The following is a 25,792-nucleotide window of genomic DNA, read 5'->3' as shown; positions in this document are numbered from 1 at the left end:
AATGACTGGGACAGATATTTCAGTATGAAATGATAAAGATGTGATTAAAAGAAGTCATTTCTGTCCATACCATAAAAGTCTAGAGACATTGCCTGGGTGAACCTTAAAGAATACAAAATCAATCAGCAATCAGTCACAGAAGGACAGAGGATGGTCTATTTGCCGTACGGCAAAAGATACAAGTACACTAATCTTGCATTCGTTGACAACAAATGAAAGATTAAAATAACCTACAGATAAGCTTCTGGGTGGGTCTCCAAAGGTAGTCACTCATTCACAGACTTGCGTGACTGCAGCTCAAGGGACAGGCTGTTCTCACATTTGGGAGAGAAAAGTACTGAAACCTCCTTCAAGAGGCTTTCAACTAGCATTGCCTATGCGACAGTCAACATACAAGTCTCTGGTCAGACTGCATTGACACCCACAAGGTGCACCTGCAAAAGCAATCACTTAAAGCCCAAGTGAGAGAAGAAACAGCAGGACAGACGGTGAAGCACCAAACTAAAACATTTTAATTTGAACTTTCAGCACACAGACAAAATACTGAATACGTTACAGAACTGCCCTAGAAAAAAAATCTAAAGCATCAAAAAGAATGCCATGGTCTGAAAATTTTGCAAAGTACATGAGGCTTCTCTGGAGAAGATTCACATAAAGAAATCTCTCACAAACTATCCTATCAGGTGCAAAAAAGAATTTTAATCTAGTAGCGCAAGGAAAAAAAAAAAAGCCAATGTAGTAAAGCCTAGAATTTGAAGGTAGCAAAACTGTCATGATCACGCTGCTGTCAACAAGATCTGACTTGGCTCCTCGTGCTGTACAGCTCCCTATGGGGTAGACGAAAGGAAAGAAGGGAAGCTGTCCAGTACAACAGCTATTTAGTCATTGGTGACCCTCATTCTCAAGGATGCAAAGGTCGTCTCCAATATGACCTGTTAAAAAAAAAAATCAAAGCAAATCACATGCTAGCATGTGTCAGAGGAATAGCTGATCTGATGGTCGTTAACCAAACACAGACACTGACCACCAATTCTTACAGGGTGACAAGCTGCTCAACCACACTAGTTAGTGCAATGGGATAAATATGGGGGTTGGGAGGGAAAGAAAACGACAACATACGTGTATGAAGTGGAAAGTGACAGGAGCCACCATACCTCAAATCATGACCCTGTCTGTAAATAGCAGGCACACAAGTATGCATCTTTGAAGCAGTGTGTCATCACGGAAGTCTTGGTCACAAATTCAAGAGGGGGAGACTTTAAGAACTTTACTGAGGTGAAAGAACAAGAGTAGCTTATACGTTTGAACAGTGTTAAGTCCCCCCAGGCTTAAATGACAGGGTTTCTTTGAAACCAGTTCTGAAAGCACAACACCTTACACACTAAAGTTTTCTCTGTTTGTTACAACCTGTCTGAGTGAATGAGATGCCTTGATCAATGCTGCCTGCAGATTGGGCTCTTATTAGTATAAATGAGTTTAGGCTGTGTGTGGTTTTAGGTTTGAAGAAGCAGTTGTATAACAGACTGTGAAAGTGCTTACCATGTTTTATTGCTTTTATTGTTTTATGGTGAATTAAAGTTTTTTACAGCACTCCAGCTGTGGTATACTCGCTTTCTTTTTTGGAATTTACTTGGACTGTTTGAACAGAGTTTATTTTGCCAATTTCTGGATGTTTTTTTACTGTTACTGTCATGGAACTGCCAGTGTCCAGAATAAGGTCTCTAAAACTACAAAGAAAATGTTATTAATATCAACACTATCCCATAAAACTGTTTTGATACAGAAAACCCAATCCTTCTGCAATAAATGGACGTTCAAACATAAGAGGGTGCTAGTAAGCATTTCCACATGGGTCAGATTTCTAATAAAAAGACAGACAACATACAAATGTAAAATGTTGACCCATGTTTAAGAAATCCTGCCATCCATTTAGACAGTTCTGCTATCTGGGATGGGTGATATACAACCCACGTGCCATACAAAATTCCAGGTGAGCAGTAGGGTTTTCATCCTAAACACACTTATTTCACACCGCTCCATAGGTTTTGCAACTGGGCGCTTTAGAGAAGAGGTACTGGGTTACTATCCCTCATATGTTACACAGACACAAACATGTACTTTTCTGAAAGAATCTTTAAGGCCTTCCCAGTAAACTTCGGACCGCAAAACTAATCCAAATTGGAAACTCCAAGCAAACATTCTCCACTCCTCCCAGTCAGTCTCCAACCCCTCACACATTCCACAGAGGTATCTGCTTTGAAACAAACAAAAAACAGGAAAAATATTAAAGGAACATATTAACCAAAATATCTGCCAGCAGAGATCACCTGGAGCTTGCAAAATTTAAGAAAGAAGAGAAAAATTTATGTTGACCAAAGCACTTTTTTGATTTACTTGTTCAGATTATTTCTTTTCACATTATAAATGCGTAATCTTGGTGCTGAATGCTGTACATGCAAAACACCTGCTACAATAAATTGCAACAAATACATAGATATACTGTAAGAAAAGTACACTGAAGGCAGCACGCACAAGTAGTGCTGTAGACACACAGTTGAGCACAAGCACAAACAAGTTAGAGGGCCAGGCACACAAAAATTACAGTTAAACTGTCACAAAAGTAATTAAAAGTAACAGCCAAGTTTTATTACTTTCCACATTATAAGGTGTAAACCTGTCTTCCTGATTCAGTAGGCTGCTAAACTATTCTTTTCCCGCAGATCATAGGGCAGGGCAGATCTCAGAATTAGACATTCTATGCGGTTCAGCTCAAGGCACAGTCTCTTCACAGAACCAAGTTTAAGAGACAATACCCACAAATGAACACTTACTAATGATATGTCGTGGGAAGCATTTGTCCATTAAAAATCACTCAAAAAGAGCTCTGAAATTAAGATCACAGAAAATAAAACTTAAGGGTAGTTGATATAATGTTAAATCTTTTTTTAAAAGCCCATCTTTAGCGATCTGTATGCCATGTTGTAATGCTGCTTAGCACATAAAACGTTTCCAGTTTATTTCCCATACACTTCAACATCATGCACCATTGCATAAAGTGTCTCCAGTTCAGCATTTAGTAGAACTCAAGAGGCTCACATTAGAGAAAAAAAAGCCAGAAATAAAAATTAAACAAGGCAGGGAAGGACAGGGGGTTATGTCACCAAAGATGGACTTTCTTACAGAATTGATGTAAAAGCCTACAACTTTGGGACCTAATAAGAAACCTCCGTGTCAACATTTCCATTTGTTGTTTTCTGAAGCCAGCTGTGGTTCACAAACAGGACTGGGGTATATGCAATGTCTACAGCTACTGGGGTTTGGCTTTATTGGCCTAAATGTAAAAAGTAAAAATTCATGGGCATTCAGAAGCCATGCAGATAAAATACTGGTATGTCCATAAGGGGTCATTTGCATTTATCCCATGGGTCCTCACTACAGAAGGTTTAAGGTTTTAAATAGTGAAGACTCTAGTTTGGCTGGGCATTTATTGTAGTTTTTACAGAAAGGTTTGTCGGTTACCCTTCTACCCTTTGGTTCGGAAGTAATTAAAAATAAAGACAACATGGAGGGAGACAAAATAGACTTCATATTATATTTCTGCAGCAGATCAGGCAGAGCTCTCAGAAATAAAAGGGATGTCCAGGGCCTACAAGTAGGCCTGAACGAATATAGTTCATTCACTGCATAAAAAACTAGCAACTTCCTACAGCTACCTACAAAGAGACACAGGAGATGCAGGTAGAGGCCTGAACGAATATAGTTAATTCACTGCATAAAAAACTACCACCTTCCTACAAGCTACCTACAAAAAGTAAAGTGAGCACAGCTAGGAAAACTCAAGAGCATTGTTCAACTGAAAGTTGCTATATATATTTTTTTTTAATTGTATGTCTAAAACTTATCATTCACAAAGACACACACATGCACACACACTAAAAAACACAAATACTGCTGCAATAAAACAGCTAGTGGTTGTACAACTCCATAAAAAGCATAATCAGTAACACAAATATGAAGTACTGTCCCCTTTTTCTATTTAATATACATCTCAGATGGGGATCAGATTAACCAAAAATGTAATGGCAAGCCTTGTGTAACAGCAAGTCATCAAGTAAAATTTGCAGTAATTTCATTTAATTTATTCATTTACTAACTGGGTAAGTGAAGTGCTTACCATGGACCCTTCTTAACTACAACTCTAGCCGTAAGAGCAGAGAAAATATGTATGTATCTACATATACACACACACACATATATATATATATATATATATATATATATATATATATATATATATATATATATATACACACACACACACACACATACACATATATATATATATTTAGAGTTGTCAACTAGTATGTTTAGGGGAGGCAGGAAAAGAAAAACAAGAGTAAATACAGAAAACCCATATAAACAAAAGAAAAAGCAAACTCTCAGACACTTGGTAGCAGAAATAAGAAATGAACCCCAGAGCCAGAGATCTTAAGCCAATATACAAAGAGAGATAACATAATGTACTCTATGTGGCCCCTTTGCCGAAACACATGCTACCATGTTAAATATGCTTTTAATCCACATCCCTTGCTGGCCATGATTTTGTTATGCATACTAAACAAAAGTTCTTGTACAGGTTACTAAATAACAAAGTTAAAAAATACTTATTAATACAGAAAATTACTTACAAATACAATAAGAAAATCAAATGATTCAAACACATTTACTTTTCAAACAGTTTAAAACCATTTTAGGTTGTAAGTAAAAACTGGAAACATTTTCTACTAAGAAAAGTTCATTCCGTTCCTTCTGGATGAATATAGTCATTAATTTCTATTTCTAACCTCTGCAATCATGTCTGCTTTAAAACTATTTGGCAGCCACCATGCCTGGTGGCTACTCACCATGTACTTTGTTGGCACTTCCGGCCTACAAAGCTGCTTAATCTTCCATCAATAAGCCAAGAAAATCTCCACTCCTGTTTTTTTTTAAGCTTAAGATTGTAGCTCAATCACAGAACCAGTCCTGCTTAAGAAGCAGAGTTGGCTTCAGTAAACAATGCACTGAAATGCCAACTCAGGGGCTCATGCACTGGTTTGTGATTAACCCATCAGTTACACCAGCTTTCTCCACAGAAGACAGTCGAATGACAGTACAGCTAGGTAGGTTTTCCTCAGTATTTCCGTTGACGCTGGAAAAATGCTGTGGTACGCTTCGGGGTTGCCATTTCTGAGTCGAGGTCAAACAAGTCTTGGCCCGTTTTCCTGATTTGTTCTTCAAGATTTTTGTGTCTCTTCATGTCAGACAGAACCTTGTCCATACGTGCTTCCCGTTTCTCAGACTTTACTGAACTTCCTGTTAATACAGTAAATAGGAAACCCATCAGCACAATTACTGATGAAAAAAACTCTGAAATGTTATTTATTTATATGTGTTTACAAAAGGATATAAGTAATGGGATCTTAACGAAACCAAGCGGATGCATTCGTTTGGATGAAAAGGAGATAAAAATATCAGTTTTTATGTGACTTTGCAAAGTGTTAATAATCATGGTTAAAAAGCAGAATTACAACATACTGGAAAGTCAAACTACATATTTTACTTTAACAATTATGATACTAATTATTATTTACTGCACATCAACAAGTCAAATGGGTTCAGAAATACTCTATTAAATCTAAACCTCTTCTGCAATATCAACAAATCTGTTTGGAGGGATAGTTATCCATCTCACAGACAACACCGCTGCTCTGGAAAAGGCTCCACATCCATACAAAATAAAGTTCATACCTGGCCATATTCAAGCACAACTCATATCTTATGGATGCAAAACAGAAAATGTACCCCAGGACTGTCCCCTGTTCTACTAATAGACAAAGGCAGCTCCCAAATGCTTTATCCCATGTATGGGTCCCTTCAAATTATCTATGGTAAGATCTCAGTTATTCTCAGTAGGGGTAATATACAGTTAATTATCACCCATGGGACGGGGTAAGGTCAATCTATAACCAAATGAAATGGGTTAATTTGAGCTCAAAAAGGGAAATTAGGTAGGCTTAAAATGGCTCACAAGAGCAACTAGCCTAGTACTTACCTATGAACCTGTTAGTTACGGCACAAAATCCTCTTACTCCTGGTGTGGTCTAGACTTATGAATGAGAAGAACAAATGGTGCAAAACAGTGCAAAAACAAGCAGGTCAGCAGATAATCATGTGTTAAAGTGTACTGGTCATGTTCTGAACCAAGTGAAAAAAAGAAACTTCTGAAGTTGGATATAACCTCATTACAATATAAATATCAAATTATTCAGCTTTTGATGTAAAAAAAGTGCGTTGCTTTTACATTTTATTTCGTTGACAAAGATGGCCCCCTAATTTCTTTCCTGAGCTGAAAACCCCTGTCACAACATCATAACTCCCATCCTGCCTCACCACCTAAATTAACATTTAGGCTACCATGTTCCAATGCTAACTTCATCAGTAGTAGTTTCTTATTTCCTAGAAGCACAATTTGTAGACCAGTTCTTGCAGGTGGACTTCTTCACACTGAAAATGAACAAGTGATGCTGTAACAGTGAAACCACAATGCAAGTAAAAAACTTTTTATGAAGTGGCAAATTGTGTTGGTTACCCATATGCAGCTGTATGTAAATCATAAGTACTAGACAGCTGGTCTGCAGACCATTTCAATCCTAGCCAAAAAAAATCTTTATTCCAAATTTTTCTCTGGCCTCAAGGAGGGCAAGACTAGACAGACCGAGAGACAAACGGAGGCCGCCCATCCAATTAACGAGGTTTACCTTGAAGGTGGCAAGTGTACTCTTTGCCTGACATGTAGGGAAAGTTTGTTTCAGAGGTGAGGGACACATCAGGATTTCAGGATAGGAATCACATGTTTTATTTACCTACTGATGAAGGTTTATTGCCTTTAACAGAGTATGTGATGTACTATTAGTTCTGTGAAACAACAGATCAAATAGGATTGGATCTTTCACTTCACAAAAAGCTAGGCATAGATTTCTATGGAGGAGTCTGTAAGACCTAGTACAGAGAAAGGGCCGTCAGTCTCTCCTGAAAAAGATTTGAGGCCACTGATATTTTTAGTTATGAATCTCAGAGGTCTCTGAAGTTGAGTGATGTTTAAATAAATACATGCCAAAAGGTGCATTATGTAAAATAACGGGTCTGATAACTTATAAGTAAAGGCGAATCACACTTTCTAGTGGAGATGCCTTTGGAAATTATATGGGGAAGATAAAATACTTTCTGAACTACTGGGGAGACATGATAGTCAAATAAGAAATCATCAACAAGAGTACCTATATTCCCTTAAAACAGGGTCTGATTGGAGGGGTGCATCTTCTATACAAATAGTGAAACTGTTTTGTTTAGCAAAATGAACTGTTACATTTTTTTTACATTTGAGACCACTGTCTTTGCACCAGTTGTTAACATGGTCTACCCTTGTTGTAACAACTGTTAGTTGAAGATTAAAAAACACCCAATTTGCAGTCATCTGCAGACTTAACCATAGGCCAGATGTGTTGGCCTGAAGGTCTGAGAAATATATGCCAAAAATGAGAGGGCCCAAAACTGAGTACTGTGGTAAACCCAGGTAAAATACAAGTATAGTTGTGCAAGCTGAACAACAGTAGATGCTTAAAAGATCACTGCTGTAGTAGCCTTAGGGACTCAGAAAGCAGCCTGAAAGACATTTTAGCTATGATCAATGCAATAATTCACCAGCGCTGGCAATGCATCATTATTACTGCCCAAAACCACACATATGACTTCATAATTCCATTCTATTACGACTGACCACTTCAGGATACGATTCTCATGTCCCAAAAATGCATTAGAAATCATTCTAAAAACAGTAAGTACGGCTCCCATGGTATAACCTTTAACTATGCATCACAGACAAGTAGGCAGTGCTGATTTACCCTGACTGCAGTAACTCAAGACTGTAAACACTCATAAATGCTACACAGGATGGGTTTGAGAAAGAATTATGACAGACAAAAACGAGAACATCCATTTATGAACAGGAATAATACTATGTTTCAGTAAATAAAATAAATGAAAAGTTAACTAGATCCACATAATAAAAAATAAAACTGCAGTAAACCTTATAGTAATTAAAATTGTCTGCATTAATAATTTTCAGCATATACCCCCCTACAACATGGAGGGTGTTCCCCAAGTACCTTGCTTGCTTTCTTACTCAATTAAAAAAGATCCTTTGCTCAAAATGACATTCTTTTCAAATGAACATTCTTTAAGCTTTTGCTACAACATAAACAGAAAGGGAAGCCTAGGAGGATAGAGCCAAAAGCCAAAAATTGGTACATTAAAATTAGAATCTGCTAATCTGCTACACCCTTCTTTTACACACACTTGCATACAAATATTTAAAGCACGGGCAAAAATGCCCTTCTAGACTGCCAACATACCAAAACAGTTATTCCCATAATAAAAGACCAAGGTGTTCTAAAAAATATATAAACTACTGCATAGATTCCCTTGGTATATTTCTACTGTACGTGTTCCAGTACAAGGGATGTCCACATTTTTTTTGTGGCTCTTCAATGAAAGAGCCGGGGGGGGGGGGGCTGATCTAACTGTAATAAGCCAATCACTTACAAAGTAGTGACTGGCTTATTACAGTGAAATGCCTTTTTTTTTGTTCTTCATCTGAAGAGATGAGAAGGAGCTGGTTCATAATACTGGCCCATCGTACTGGATGAACCAGCTACACTTCTGAAAAACTAAATATACGAGATCGGTGAGACAAACTGAAAAGTGAATATTTAATACAGCACAGTGATTAAAACTGTAGATTCATTTAAGGGACTGGGTATATGGGCTGGTCCGGCTTTGAGGTTTTATAATTATATTAACCAATTGGTTAATGATATTTATAGAACAAGTTGTATAAAAAGATTTATAAAAGTAGGAAACCAGACATGACAAAAACATTGTTACTTACATTACACCCAAATTTGAATAATGAATAACATGAAAACCATATAAGAAAACAAGTGTTAGCGAATTGGAAATGGTACAGTGGAAATCAGGGTTGCCATCAGCCAGGTACGGAAGAAAAAAAAAGTGAAGAGCAAAAAAAAAAAAAAAAAAAAAAAAAAAAAAAAAAGTCTGTAATGCAGAACAGAGTTCCACATTAAAGATCTGCACTAAACAGATCTGCACTAATCACGGAGCTACTTCTGTTTAATGCGGAACACAAGAAGCTCCATGTTTAGCAATTTTTGATTGGCCTGTATGCCAATTATATGGGCCAATCAAAAAAAAAAAAAAAGCAGAGGCAGTCCCGCACAAATAGGGACGTCTGGCAACCCTGGTGGAAATATACCAAGGGAATCTATGCATGTGACAATTTAAAGTTATAGAAACACTAAAATTCTGAGTCTGGACAGTGTCTCATATAAACATTAAAACAGGAGACCCTACTCCGGTTTATAGGGCATTTACAGACAACTACATCTGGGAATGTTTGGGGTTATCAAAAAAGTAGTACAGAATCAGGCAACCTATGTAGAAAATTAAATAAATTAATAACTGATAAAGTTCTACCACAGGAACACAGGATAGTGAGGGAAAAGAGGGGGCAAAAGCGAATACCATCATGGAAATATCGAACAGAGAAAACTATAAAGCAGCTAAGACAAGAAGTGTCACTGTTAGAAGATTATAGAAGAGGGAATACATCAACAAAAATACTAAGAAAAGTAGATGCGATAAAAGCAATGCGCAGTACTAGAACAGAACAGGATCTATTATGCACTATTGGAGATAAATTAAAAATTTCAAACCAGGTGGAAAGACTTAGAAGATAAATAGAAGGGAAAAGCACAAAATAAGCAATTTATTGATGACCCAAAAAAGTTTTATAGAGAATTGGGAAATATGGCAAAAGGAATCGAAAGACTGCCAAAAAAAGTGGAAGTAGCTACATTTTGGAGAAGTATCTATGAAGATCCTGTGGAACATAATAAAGATGCTAAATGGATAGAAGAAGTAAAAGAAAGAATAAGTTTAAAGGTACTAGATATGAAATGGGATGAAGTAACAACCAGAGGGATTGAAACAAAGTTGAGAAAAGCCTCTAAGTGGAAAACTCCATGCCCAGATGCAGTACCTAACTTTTGGCTTAAAGTATTAACTTCTTTACAAGAGGATTTAGCCATGAGTAAGAAACTATTTATATGCGCACCCGAAACACACACCATACTGGTTAATAACAGGAAAAACAATGCTCTTACTTAAAAGTGAACCTGCAAGCTACCCTAAAAATTGTAGACCAATAAATTGTCTTCCAATGACGTATAAACTATACACGGGAATTGATGCCGACAGAGTTTATAGTCATTTAGAAGAAAACTCAATTATGGCAGTAGAACAAAAGGGCAATAAAAGAAAGTCATATGGAAGAAAGGATCATTTGTTGTTAAAGTTTTAGTGGAGAACTCTAAGAAGGGGAAGAATCCAAGTATGGCATGGACTGACTACAAAAAAGCATTTGATAGTATCCCACATTCATGGATAAAAGACTGCTTAAAAATGTGTAAGATACACCCTACACTGATTGACTACATTACAGTAACCATGAAACAGTGGCAGACCACTTGCAGTTAAGCCACAATAAAGGACAGATTATTATTCCGGGGATAAAAATTCAAAGGGAGATATTCCAGGGTGATTCTTTGTCACCGCTGCTAGTCTGCCTGGTCATTAATCCATTAAGCTGTTTACTTAACAGCTTAGGCCATGGCTACAATTTGGCCCCTAGAAAACAACAATCTCTTTGTCGATGATTTAAAACTGTATAGCACATCAGATGAGGAACTGAAAGCACAGCTGCAGGTTGTCAAAACTTTTTCAGATGATATTGGAATGTCATTTGGTCTTGATAAATGTGCAAAAGCAACCTTTAAAAAAAAAGAAAACTGCAGCACCAGGAAAACAGAAGTTTGGGACAAAAATATGATATAAAAGAATTTGAGCAAGAGGGAGTGTATAAATACTTGGGAATTGATGAAGGATCAGCAATAAAGCATGAACAAATGCGAATAAAACTCTGTGAGGAGTACTTTAGAAGACAAATGAATCCTGAAAACAGCATTAACATCTAGGAACAAGATCCAAGCTATAAATCAATTTGCTCTTCCTGTCCTAACTTATAGTTTTGGAGTGACTGACTGGCCCCAAAGTGTTGGATAGACTAGATATTAAAACAAGAAGGATGCTTCATGCTTACCAAATGATTTATAAAAATCAGTGTATACCAAAATTATAGATTTTCTGTTCTGAAGGCAAGATGGGCCTCCTTGAAACTGATTACATGTATAGACTCCACACATATCTACTGACCTCACAAGATCCAAATGTAGTGAAAGTTTTGAAACATGAGGAAAATAAATCTAAGATAACGTCTCTGCTTAATTTAGCAGAAGCATATAGACGTCAAGCAGGAATGAAAGTCAAACCAGAAGTAGATAAAAATCAGGCAGCAACTGAAGCAAAAGAAAGAATATAAGGTGAAGGACCACATGAGAAGGCAAGAAATGTGGAAAAACATAAATATAGCTGCAAATATAGAAAACTTCTGGAAGAGCCTCATGTTAATCAAGAACAAATGCAGGAATGGTTAAAGAGAGGTGAATTCACATCAATAAATGAAAGGTTAATATTGGCAGCCCAAGATAGTGGGCTACGTACACACTGGTTTACAAAGTCCACTGAACATGTGGGAGAAACAGACATGTATTGGTTTTGAAAAAACAAATTGGAAACCGTCACAAACCTTATTGCGCTGCACTAATGGCAGAGGGACCGTATACTGAAAGGCATAATAATATGGCGAGACTGTTACACTGGAGATTGTGCAAACATTATGGTATCGAAGTAGCTGAAAAACACTGGAAACATGAGCCACAAAGAATCTTAGAAAATGATGATGATGTTTATATCACATGGGATCATCCAATACCAACAGTTCAAAAGATAGATGCTAGAAAACCAGATATAGTGGTCCAAGAAAAGAAGACAAAAGTAGCGCTGATCAATGAAATCGCCACACCTAGTGACTACAGTGTCTTGCGTACAGAGAGACACAAAGTCATAAAATACCTTGATCTGCAGGCAGAAACGACAGCCATGTGGAAGAAAGATACTCAGACAGTTCCAATAGTAGTAGGAGCAACTGGTCTTATAAAAAAGAATCGACAATCGTATACATTACCAATTCATGTAACACCATATGAACTGCAGAAGGAGTCATTACTGGGCACATTGCGGGTGCTGTGAAGAGCACTTTTGGCTAACATCAAAGAGTGAAACAATACTAATTTCATAAACTTTAATTGTACTTTGACTTAGGAATGGAGTCCATTCCTGTCATGGTATTAGAAACCCAAAAGACTTGGAGAAATTAAAAAAAGATTATATAGGAACAAGAGGTGTACTAATTGGTTCAATGCAAGAGTAGCTGATGCATCACATTAAAGCAAGCACTAATTTATATACTTTTTAAGAACACCTTGGACTCTTATTATGGGAATAACTGTTTTGGTACGTCGGCAGTCTAGAAGGCATTACTTATTAATTATTCCTGGCTCCACAAAGTCTGCTCTTCACTTTTTCCCTTAGAACTGCTCTATCTCTCAATTTAAACACCATATTCTCATTCTAAGGCCCTTCACTGGTCCAATTAAGTAATCCTACAAGTTAGCACTATTAAACCATAAGCACTACTTACTCTTATACTCTCTACGATTACCCTGTCCTCTATTGGTCCATCTTAAATTCAGTTTCCCTATATTACTCTAGCATGTCCAAAGGTCAGTCAATGGTTTCCTCTCCAGTCCAGCTGGTGAATCTGGGAATTTTGAGGCAATGTTACAACTCTCATGTACACGGACAACCCTCTCCTCCTCCAAACAGGTTCAAATATATGTGAGAGATGCTACTATTTAGCCAAATTGGAGGCTGAGCTCTCTCATCTCAAAACTGGTGTAACCAGTCAGGAGGAGAAGGTAACCTCACACAACAAATTCCAGTATCACATAGTCCCACCACATCAGCGAACCAAACACATAAATACACAAAAACATACTCGGAGGCTCTAAATAAAAATCTACCTAAGCAACAGAGACCTCCAAAGCAGACATCCAAGCAAACGCTACCTCAAAACAAAACACGCACAACACATAACCCACAAAGTCAGTGTGCCAAGCAGCCACAGCCCTTAAGGCTGAATAACACACCTGATACTCTTGTAATAGGTGACTATTGTCAGACACACTGACGTCCCGCTCACCAGGCTGAATAAAGAGAAGGTCACGGTGAGCTGCCTGTCGGGTGCTAGGATCCGCCACATAACGCAAGCACTCAGGTCACTCCAAAGCAAATACAAATATGACTCGGTCATTGTACATGCTGGTGTGAATGACCTGAGCCGTACCTCCCTGGACTACATGAAAAGAGACATAGAGGAGCTCTCTGATCATGTAGCCCAGGCTGGTATGACCCTGACCTTGAGCAGCATCTTACCCTCACCTAGAATGATGCCACAGTACAAAGACAAAATGATCGATTTTAACAATTGGCTAAAATGTTGGTGTCATTCAAAGGGGATCCAGTGTCTGTCAGCCTGGGATGACATGCTCGACAAGCCATGTTGCTTCACTAGGGACGGCTTGCACCTGTCACCACTGGGCTTTCGGATATTGGCAAAGGCTCTTGCCACCCCATAGTGCCTTTTTAGGCAAGGCTCAAAAGTCAAACCCACCCCATAGACAGCACAAGGAACAAGAAACTAAGGGTAATGCTGCTAAACGCCAGAAGTCTTAACCTCAAGATGCACGCACTCGAAGCTCTCCTCAGTATGGAGAACATAGATATCTGTGCAGTGACAGAAACCTGGTTCAAGGCTCCAGAGAGCACCCCAGCACTACCAGGCTAAACCTCATATCATGCTTTTCGGCCCCAAAACCCGGACTGAACCACAAAAGGAGGGGGAGTTTCCATATTTATCAAGGATATCCACACCTCCAGGTTAGTGGCATTGCACGAAGTATCGGAGACCATCCATGTGCAACTAACAGTTGGCAAGACTGCTTTTCAGTTTATAGCATCCTACAGACCACCCTCTCAAAGTCAGGAATCCCACTTGGCTTTCCTGAAAACATTGGAGAACATGAAGATCTCTCCGAACACCATTATATTGGGTGACTTCAACTACCCAAACATTGACAGGGAGCACTACTCAAGCCCCAGCACCTTAGCCCAAAGGTTTCTGGAAATTATAAACTCAAATGCTATGGAACAACTAGTCACCACTCCCACAAGAGGGGACAACATACTAGACCTGATCATTACCAACATGGGGACTCTATGCTCCACACCAGAAGTATATCCCTCATTGGTAAGATCAGACCATAAATTAATTTCCCTGGATGCCCACATCCCGACCCCACCCCCTGCCCAGAAAACCACAGTGAAAAACTTCTCAAAAGCGAACTTCTCACTTCTCAAAACCGAAGTGGAATCCTTCAAGGCCCCAGGGCCAGTGGAAACTACGGCCCAAACTGCAGAATCCTATATAACTCCAGGAATGCATGGATCAGGCTATCCCAAACAAAACCAAGACCCAATCATCCAAAGGCAGGCGTCCAGTCTGGTGGATCCCTGCCACAAATAAACTGTACAACAGAAGGAGGAAGCTACTACATGACAGAGCAAAATCCCTAATAGGGAAGGCATCTCTGATCAGTACTAGCAAAAAATTACGATCCCTCAAAAAATTCTCCAAGGGCAGCTTCGAGAGAAAAATTGCACAGGACACCAAAGACAATCATAAGGCCTTTTTCAGTTATGTTAGAAACCTGGGATGCAACTCCCAGTCTTGTTCTGAGTTGATTCTAAACGACAAAAAATACACTGAACCCACAGACATTGCCAATATCTTGGCAGACAGGTTCAGTGCAAACTTCTCCACCCCCCCCCCCCCAAAAGAGCAAGTATCTATCCCGGCAGAGGGCTGCCTCCCAAACATCTCTGATGCTCAGGTGAAGGCTGCCCTCTCCAAAGCAAAAAACACTGCTTCCATGGGACCAGATGGCATCCCAGGTTGCGTCCTACATGAATTCCAAGAGGAACTAATCCCTCAAATAAAACAGCTATACAATCTCAGCCTCACTACAGGATATGTGCCCACAGAATGGCGTACAGCAACAGTGGTCCCACTCCACAAAGGTGGAGCCTCTACGGACCCTGGAAACTATCGCCCCATAAGCCTGACTAGCTTAGTCTGCAAGGCTATGGAGAGGATCATCATGGAGCTCATAAACAAAGACATTGGGGACCTACAGACACTAGATCCTACCCAGTTCGGCTTGGTCAAGGGCAGATCCTGCCTTTTGAACCTGGCTGACCTCTTTGAAACAGTCACCAAAGCCATAGATGAAGGGAAGGTAGTCCACACAGCCTATCTGGACCTTGCAAAGGCATTTGACAATACCCCACTCGGGCATCACAGATAAGCTATCCAGCTTAAATATAAACCCCTATGTCACAAGATGGGTCGCAAACTGGCTCAAAGACAGAACCCACAGAGTGAGAGTTGCTGGAGCCATGTCAGACTCGAAACCGGTCACAAGTGGCGTCCCACAGGGTTCTGTCCTGGGACCACTCTTGTTCGGTATATACTTTTCTGAGGTACAGACAAACGTGGGAGGACTATGGCTCACCAAGTTGACAGACGACTGCAAACTGGGCGCCATAATCAACTCTCCAGCTAACACAAACATCCTTCAAAAAGGTCTCACAGAGACAGATAACTGGCGCCAGCGCCATGGTTTAAAACTAAATGCCAAAAAATGTATAGTCATATCCTTTGGCAAAAACAATGTGCCCACAAATTACCACATAGGTGGAAACCCATTAAGTACAGAGAAACTTATTAGGGACCTGGGGACCCAAGTTGATAGCAATCTCTCCTTTGAAAACCACATTGCCAAAGTGGTTAGAAAGACCTTCTACATAGCCCACCTCATCACGAAGGGTTTCACATCTAGATCAAGAGAGGTAATCGTGCCCCTTTATTCATCCCTCATCAGGCCCATCATAGAATACAATGCCCCTTTTGGGATGTACCTTACCAGACACCTGCAGCAATTAGAAAGACCCCAAAAGTATCTCACCAAGAGGATCAAGGGTCTCAAACAGATGCCATATGCTGCTCTGTTAAAAAAACTCCAGCTCTACTCAGTTGCATACCGCCTACTTCGAGGTGATCTATGCCTGACATACAAAGCTATGTCAAATCCAGAATTAATGGACATGCTCCACCTCAGTAAATCTAAATCCCTTAGAGCCACATGCTCAAGGGACTTGAACCTCAGCACAGAAATAAATAGAACTTGCTGGAGGGACGGGTTCATAACCCAGAGGCTCCCTTCGCTCTGGAATAGAATTCCAGTTCATGTGAGGCAGAGCACCTCACTGAATCTCTTCAAGAAGAATCTCGATAGGTGGATGGGGGATCGTAGGTTTGTCCCAGGGATTACTCCCGTGTCACTATTAGACAGAGGCACAGTAAACTAAACCTTAAAAAGGGCACAGTATACTCAAATCAAGGGGTGGTGTAAGCCATACAGAATCGGGCTAGGCTTATAATTGCCCCAGGGCAGATAGCCTAGTATGAACCTATGAACCCATGCTTAAAATATCTGTATACATGTATGTATAAAAGAAGGGTATAGCAGATTCTAATTTAATGTACAAATTTTTGGTTTTTAGCTCTAACCTGCTAGGCTCCCCTTTCTGTTTATGTTGCAGCAAAAGCTTAAAGAATGTTCATTTGAACAGAAAGTCATTGAGCAAAGGATCTTTCTTAACTGAGTACGAAAGCAAACAAGGTACTTTGGGAACATCCTCAATGTTGCAGGGGGTACATGCTGAAAATTATTAAATGCAAACAATTTTAAATTACTGTTAAGTTTACTGCAGTTTTATTTTTTATGTAGATCTAGTTAACGTTTCATTTATTATTTTTATTTATTAAAACATAATATTAGCCCTATTCATAAATGGATGCTTTCATTTTTGTCTATGTCATAATGCTTTCAGAATCCCACCCTGTGTAGCATTTATGAGTGTCTACAGTCTTTTGAGTTACTGCAGTCAGGGTAAATCAGCACGGCCTACTTGTCTGTGACGCATAGCTAAAGGTTATACCATGAAAGCCATACTTACTGTTTTCAGAATGATTTCTAATGCATTCTTGGGGCATGAGAATCATATCCTGAAGTGGTTAGTCGTAATAGAATGGAATTAGAAATCATGTTTGGTTTTGGGCAGTAATACTGATGCAATGCCAATGTTGGCGAATTATTGCATTGATCGTAGCTAAAATACCTTCCAGTCCACTTTCTAAGTCCCTAGCACTTAAGATGCTGCATACAGGAAAAAGAAACACCCTCTGGTCAGAAGACCCCATCCTTGTGCGATACACTGTCTCTCTTAAATTCTACAATGCTGATGTCAGCAGTAACTCTATGTCTGCAGTTGTCTAATGGTTCACAGAAATCGACATACTGAAAATGTACTTGTTTATGCAACCATGGTGGAGGCATGACACCTGTATACCCATGTCTGATCATGCGAGTTTGACCCCCTATCTAAAACTGTTGCTGCATCATAGGCTGCTTCCTTCTGTGATGAAGGTTTTTTTTTTTTCAATGTTTGTCTACCACTGCTGTCTAGCTTAGCATAGTTAGTGAAGGAAGTATTGTGTATCCTTGCTGTGATTTTTTTAAAACCTGTAAATTTGTAGTCTTGTATTACTGAGTTCTAAAGAAGACTTCACTTATCTCTTTTCGAATGCAGTGCTAACCCAGAAGAAAAAGAAAGTAAATCTAGAGAGTGACATTTAACTCCTCATCCTTTGAAGGGAACACTTCTTTTTCTGTTTATTTTCGGCTGCAGAGGAGATGGTGGTGCTAGCTTTTTGTTTCAGATAGCCAGAAGGTTACATTTTCTCATTGAAGATGCAATGTGTTATTTCTAGTCATCTTGTGTTCATTCTAAGCCCTTATTTTTGTTCTCTGTTTTCAGAAGCTGCTGCCCCACACTCATCTCACAAACTTACCTTCTGAATACTGTTCCGTATTCCTAGATGTTAAGCATTACGGACATTATACGTCTGAGTTACTTCACTGTGTTCTGAACCTTTATTAAAAGCCTTGTTCAAGTTGAAAAGAAGACTAACTGGAAGCTATGCTGGAAATAATATCTGAAATCTACTGTGGTCACAAAAAAGTGTTGCATTCTGGGAGAAAATTAACACAGTCAAGCTGTATAATTAAAGTCAAGCTGTATAATTAAAAGAACACTTTATAAAAACGAGGCCTGATTTTCCATATATGCAAGGGTTTGTCAGCCAACAAGTTTCCGACAGTTCCATTCCCCTACCAATCTGCAGTTCAATTCTGTTTCACAGAATTTTCAGATGTGGCCTAAAATTCTGTTGAAAAAATGCAAAGAACCATCATGTAAAAATAAGGTGCTAATTTTAAAAGTGGTACCGATGAAAAACAAAAGGTATGACTTTTGGTTGTGGTGATGGATGGGGAAGGGGGGTTACGAAGTGGAATCAAATTTTTAAAAATGGACCTGTGGGGCATGAAAGAACTTTATTGTCCGAGACATTTAACTAATTCACTGAAAATATAGTTGAGCTATCAGGGCATTGGTATTAAAGTAAGAGAATAAAGTTAATGGCTTATGTAAAAATGTTGCTTTTGAGTGGGCAGTTTGTACAATGGCTCAGATTTTTATGAGACTGCAATATTAAATCATTCAGGCCTTGACCTGTAAAGCTGAAAGTCTACTATGCCCACTTTATCCTTTACAAGATCACAGGATTAGCTACATGCACTTGGACCCTTTTTAGGATAAATGAGCAACAGGGGAAGGAAAGAATAATTAGAGCTCTTCCTCTCACTTAGTAGCAGGACATGGCTAGCCAGCCTGTATTTTGTTACTGCATTTGGTAAGCTTAATGACAGGTCAACAGCAGCACACATTCTTCATGTTCAGGAATTATTTTTATTTTGCAGGTGTTTTTATAAATGCTTGTGTCATTTGTGGGCATTGGTAACAGTACATACTGTCAGAAGACTGGCGTTTATCATGGGGAGCAGGGCTGTGGTGGCTATGAATGACAACAGCAATATGAAATATATTACTACTGGATTATTTCTTTCACTCATCATGATCCACATCATAACTGATAATCAAAGAAGTGGGTGCAGGAGGCAGGCTGTGTGTGACAGCAACAAGCAGTTAACTGATCAGTTTAAAATTATCATTGGTATGACTTGTTTAGGGTGGACAAAATGTGTGCACGTTGAAATACATTACTATGGCCATTCTTTCTTTCAGTTTCAGCAGAAGCTAATGTCAGAGGGGTACATAGAAAGTGGTATCTTTTTGGGGTGATGAGCCAAGCTGTGTGAAAGAAAAAAAAAGGAACGGCATTTATGTGATCAGCAAAGAATGATCATTGATATGCCTCGTCAGGGGGTATGTTTCTCTGCAACAAGTTGGAATATATTCCTTTGGTCATTATATCCTTCACTCCACAGTTAGACATTAGAAGTATACATAGAAGGTTGCCGTCCTTTCTTCGGGGGTGGGGGAAAACTATGTGTGAAAGTAAAAGGCAGCTACATGATCACGGTTAAATGATTATTAACAGGGCTCATTGTGGAGAACAGTGTATGTATCAATGAGCAGCAAGATGAATTACCTTACTGAGGCCATTATATTTATGTGACTTATCCACAGTCAAAGGTGCTCTATCCTTTCTGAACGAGTACAATCCACTGAGACAGTATATGTAGGAAAAAGTGAAAGGTAGAGTTGCATTTTAGAAACTGAAAAGAAATGACCCATGTTTTGGCTTTCATTTTGTTAATTTTATCATCATGATTTCTCAGCCTCCTTAAATGCACACATTTTTTGGTTCAGTTCACAATAAACATACTTTTTTTCAACAAACATTTTCTTACATGGAGCTTTTGTAACATAAGAACTCAAACTATTATTTTAGTCCCTAAAGTTAATGTTCTGTACAGTTAAACAGTTAACATTACCTTGCAGCCTTTAAGCTCTAACAGAAACTCACAGCAGTAATGACCTATACTGAAAAGTGCAGTAACAAGTCATTTTTTTCTGTAGGGACCCTGTGCCCCCCTCATTTCATGCAACTTATATAACTAATGATACTACAGTATTGATCTTTGTATTACGCATTACACAACTTGCAGATTTGTAATTCCACATTTCAATACTGATCTGTACTGCCTTGATGGTCAACCTGACCTATGTGATATTTGTTCTCATTTGATTTTGACACCCCTGGTATAGATATTTTTTTCTGTTTGCTTCTTATTGTGGACATTTGTGAATTAGTGTGAAGGAAATTGCATTTTTTTTAAATGTTCAGCCATGCAATATCTTTTTGCAGGTTGTTTCACAATATGCTGCTGACCATTCCAGCAGGATTATAGTGTGTTAACAACTACGTTAGAATACATTCAATAGTGGCTGTTTTCGGGGTTTGATTTTAACATACAACATTACTGTATGATAAACTACTTGGTGGTTGATGAATAGCAATTTCTGATAGTACTCTTTGCTTGTTAATTGTACTATATAGATCACTGCTCTTGGATGAGTGGCTTAATTTATTCATTATTCCTGTTATGCCCTATAAAACTGTTATGCAGTGCATTATTCATTTATTTTCTGCTATCTGCTCTATCCTGGTCAGGGTTATGGGGGATGGAGGCTATCCTGACACTCAGAGGGTATAAGCTATCTATTGCAAGACGTGTGCACACCTACATGCTGTACAGAACTCACCAGTTGGGATACAGGAGGAACCGGAGAACATTGTGAAAATTCATGCAGACAGACGCAGGGCATGCTAACTGCATACAGAAGGCACCCCAACAGGGAATGGTACTGGCGAACCAAGTGCCATTAAGAAAGCAACCTTAAGTGCTGCCACAACACCATGCACAGCTTTTTATAGTTTTTTTTTTTTTTTTACTTATATATACAATTTCCTATTTTTTTTTAACTTTTCCTTCCTGTTGTATCACCCTTTTTTCCTACCAAAAACTGACTAATTCTCCATCTTGACTTAATGTCCTAACATCCATCTCAAGGTAGCTTTGCTGTTTATCCTCTTCTTGATACAGGTAGAAATGGCAGTTGTAGGTCATGTGATCAGGTTTAAGAACATAATATCCTTGTAAACAAGTGCTGCTTTAAGTATATTGAATTTTTGGTATTTTTGAGTATACAAGGAATGATCACTGTTCAACCTTTGTGTACAAGTTTAATAACGTCCTTGTACCACAGATGTGGTTAATAACTGTGTATTCTCCAGTTTCAAGGTTGTGTTTTTTGTTGTATGCCTCACACTTAAGGAGATCATTCTCATTTGTGTCTATCCTGAAAAAGGGCTTGGCCTAGTAGGGATAACTTTATTAGTTTTTATTAATGGAGTTAGGTAAAGGAAAACTGCAGGCACAACAGAAGTCATTGTAACTCTGCATATTGGAGCTCACACTTCCACGATATTTTGTGCCCACCTTTGTAACAAGAAACTGTTTTGTGAAATTATTTACAGTGCAAACGGATATGTTGAGCTAGTTCTGTGCTTATGTTAAAATACAGATGAAAGTGCAATCTGTTGGATTGGTGAGCTAAACTTTCAAAGATCTTCAGTAAAAGCTCAGTTGACGAATGCTTTAGTGCATTCCTTCAGTTTATTTCTATTCAATTGAAAGGTGCCATTTTTTATGTCAATTACTACATTTATTATGTTTGACTATGAAGTTATCCCCAATCCTACGTTGTGTGCAGCAAGCTCTCTGTCAGCTAAGTTATGTGTTGCAGTGCACGATGAATATTTTGTTTGTACATTTGTTGGCTTGGCTCCTGCGCTAAACCCGACTGACAAGATATCTACAACTCTCTCACCACTGCCCATTAAATAAATAAATAAAAGGAAATCTCATTTGTTCATAACAATTATTTAATATGTACGCAGTACTAATTTTATTATTCTTGCAATGATCTTTACTGAAATGCTTGTCCGGTTTTCTTTTTTGAACCTGTACCTACTAGAAAACAGTATTGAATACTTCTTTGTATAGACTAACTGGATGAGGTCTATTCTGCACCTTACTATATGCATACTATTGTACTATCCAATTATTGTATTTTGCTTATATTTCTGTGGAACTTTTCTCCCTGGCTCTCTGCTGAAAATGGGCTTCTAGCCCAATTGGACTTTCCCAGAAAACAAATGTAAATAAATTAATAAAACTGAACTTAATATTTTCAGTTTTGCCTGTTAGTTTACTTTTGCAGGTTTTAGTCTCTTAGTAGTAGGAGTTGAATCCATGGCATCTGTGATAGGAGAAATAATTACATTATATACAGATTAACACTATAAAATGTGTAATTTTAACAGCTTTTTTTCATCTGTGTGATATAAACGTGAAGGTAGCAAGGGATGCCCCGGATGGGAATGAGGTACAAAGGGCTTCCAACACTTCTACAGGCAAGACTGACGCATCCTTGGAATAGGCCACCTATTCAGGTGAAACACAGCACCTCTACGACACTGTTCAAGAGGAACCTGGACAAGTCGATGGGGCACTGTAAATTCTTACCGGGGATACAACCCACAACCATCCTGAACATGGGCAGCCATTACTAAATGCAATCTTGAGTATTAACTAACCTTTCTATGTATTACATTGGAATGAAACGGGTAGGCTTGAACTGACCTCTGGGTCGATAGCCTAGTAATCTCCTATAATCCTGTGAACTATATGGATTACATCCTGCCAAGGATATAATGGCTGGCCAGCTTACAAAGCTTCAGATGCCTTTAGAGCAGACCAAACTGTCAAGCAGCTCGAGCTGAGCTAACTAAAAGGACACATTTAGGCAAGAAGCCCTTCAGAGTTTTCCTGCCAGCAGAGACAGAGGAAGGCTGAACCCTGAAAGACAGTGCTAGAAACACCAAAATAAAGGTCTACATCCTAGCATAAAAATAAAAATAAAAAAAAAAAAAAAAAAAAAAAACACCTCACTGTCACTGCAGCAGTGATCATTCAAACACCTACTATTATTGTAAGTTCAGCTTATACAACTATACTAGGTTCGTCATATTTATCACTGCTGCAGTAGCCTTAGCTATACGGGTGGATTACCACAGCTAACTACATTTGGGAGGTTGAAGGAGAAGGGTCCAGCAATCCCTGGAGAATGGTCCTAGCAAGACTTTGCCTGGACCTAGAAGGAATGAAGTTTACAGTGCTTTCAAAAATATGCACAGAGGACCAAGCAGCAGCTTCTAGAATACCTCTAGAATCCAACCCTTTCCAAAAAGCAATAGATGAAGCCAAGGCCCTGGAAGAGTGGGCCTTGACCCTACCTGAAAGACTTGTTATGGTTAATAACCTTAGACAATCATTTGAAAATAGTCTGTTTTGACACATGTGGTCCCTTCTTACCTTCCCAAGAAATAAATGATCTGAAGATCAGAAAGATTTAGTTCTGTCAAGATAGTACCAGAGTTGTCTGTGGACATCCAAGGTACTAAGTATCCTTTCTCCCTCATTTTTACATTCAGGAAAGAAAATGGGGAGATGGATAGTACTCCGATGCCACTTTAGGCATAAAAGGAGGATTACTTCTCAAAGAAATCCTATCCTCATGGAAAATGACATTGGGTTGATTCACCATAAGAACTTGCAACTCAGACAAACTTCTTGCAGAGGTCAGAGCAATCAATAAAACAGTTTCCCATGTTAGTAACCTCAAGGCATCCAGATTAATGCTTCAGCTGAACCAGCTAGCTTCTCCAACACAACATTAAGATCCTAAGCAGAGGCCACTGATTTTTGTTTTAGGAGGCCTCTTATGCAAAAACCCTTTTAAGAACATTTGGACATGAGACTGCACTGAAAGAGGAGAATCACTGGGCAGACATACTGAAATGTACGCTTAATAAACCCCGATAAAGGAATAAGCAAGGCCATAGGTTAGTAACCCTCACACACATTTTAAAACTAGTAAACAACTAGCCCTGAATGGGTGCACATTATGTTGCTGGCACCAACTAGAAAACATTTTCCATTTTCTCTTATTTTCTAGTAGCAGGCTTTCTTGCATCCATTTACTACCAACTGCACATCCTCAAAAAACAGTACCTAAAAGAAAACAAGATTGTATCATCCAGGTAGTCAACTGAAGATGACTGATACAGGGGCATATCAAACATCCTTGGTCTTGTGCGACTAGCTCCAGTCTACAAGGAACTTGTGGTAATTGTCCCTAGCAATTTCCAAAAGAAGGCAGAACTACAGTTGCCTAGGGCAGAAGAGGGTTACCACAATCACTGTGATGGATTCCTTCTGAATCTTCAAAAGTATCATGGATATTAGTGAAAAGGGTGGGAAGACATACAGGAACTTTCCTGTCCAAAGAAAAGGTGACGGTCTTCCAGGCCTTCTTGCATGGAGTCCTGGAACAAAATTTTGCCAGTTGATTGCTCAGAGAGAAAGCAAAGAGGTCTACTTGAAAGAATTCCCACAGATGGATAAAATCTTGGAAAACACCTCCTCCCGATCCAGTTTCCATTCTTGAGGGTCTGCCCTTATCCTGCTCAGCCCATCTATCACACAATTTTGCTCTGATGTAATATGGGATGCGATTGTGGTGCAAAGCTATATCCTAAGCTAACATGGCTGGTCTGCTAAGAGTGCAAGACCTGGTTCCCCCCTTGTTTTATGTACCACATGGTATTGCCTGTAACCACTTGAAGTCCTGGGAACCAAAGATGGCTCAAAGTGTTGACTGACTAGATCAGGCCTAGCATCTCCTTGATACCTATGTGCTTGCATCTGTCCTTGGTGTCCCATGCTCCCTGCACTTGTATCCCTCCCGAAACTGCTCAAAAAGCAAAGTCTAAAGTACCTGTGGTGACCTGACTGCTTTGAAGCAGGAAGGGAAAAAGGGGAGACCTGGGATTTAAGGATATTTGTTGTCTCCACCAAATTTCTCTTCTGACAAACCCCCAACACTGGGGTCTGAAAAGATCAAGGATGTCGATGCTGGGACCAAAGAGACTTCAGATACCACTAATATCTATGTCATGTGGATTCTTGTTGGGGTATCATGAGGATCATAAATGCCATGAGATCCAAAATCCCGCACTGATCAAAGTCTGAGGGGAAAACCTTAGAAACAGATCTAGATAAAGATCTAATTTTTCAGGTGGAAGAAAAGCTCTTTGAAATGAGGTGTCTTGTTGACATCCCAGGAACACAATTCTGTGAGGGAATCAAGAAAGACTTTTGAATGTTCTCTTGGAATCCCAGTTTGTGCAAGAGATCTCTCACCCAAGACAAAGATACCCCTGACACCTTGAAAAGGGCTGTGCAAAGACAAGCAAGTCATCTAAAATATGGAAAAATGGTTGATACCATGGAAAATGTGGCTACCATGTAGTCTGCAATGAGCTATAAATCAGAAAAATGGTGGATACCATGGAAAATGTGGCTACCATGTAGTCTGCAATGAGCTAGAAATCAGAGAAAGACACTATGGGAACATTATTGGTGCAGTGGGTAGTCCAAATGCTAGGGCAGAGAACTGATGCGATCCAGACACAAAA

General features: G+C 39.0%; 1 protein-coding gene across 1 annotated transcript in view; it reads right to left on the bottom strand.

The window, feature by feature from the left end:
- Positions 1 to 2,362: 2,362 nt before the first annotated feature.
- The window catches only part of PAGR1 (PAXIP1 associated glutamate rich protein 1), a 64,717-nt gene continuing 41,287 nt past the window's right edge, over positions 2,363 to 25,792 (bottom strand). Inside the window, exon 4 of the mRNA XM_044086340.1 lies at positions 2,363 to 5,355. Within this exon, the coding sequence (XP_043942275.1) occupies positions 5,174 to 5,355 (182 nt within the window). The 3' untranslated portion in view covers positions 2,363 to 5,173. The remainder of the gene's footprint in view (positions 5,356 to 25,792) is intronic.

Source organism: Protopterus annectens, chromosome 10.part0 (genome assembly GCF_019279795.1).
Source record: "Protopterus annectens isolate FY-2018-M chromosome 10.part0, PAN1.0, whole genome shotgun sequence".
Lineage (NCBI taxonomy): Eukaryota > Metazoa > Chordata > Ceratodontiformes > Protopteridae > Protopterus > Protopterus annectens.
Note: the sequence above shows the minus strand (reverse complement) of the source record. Positions and strands in the feature narration are given on the sequence as shown.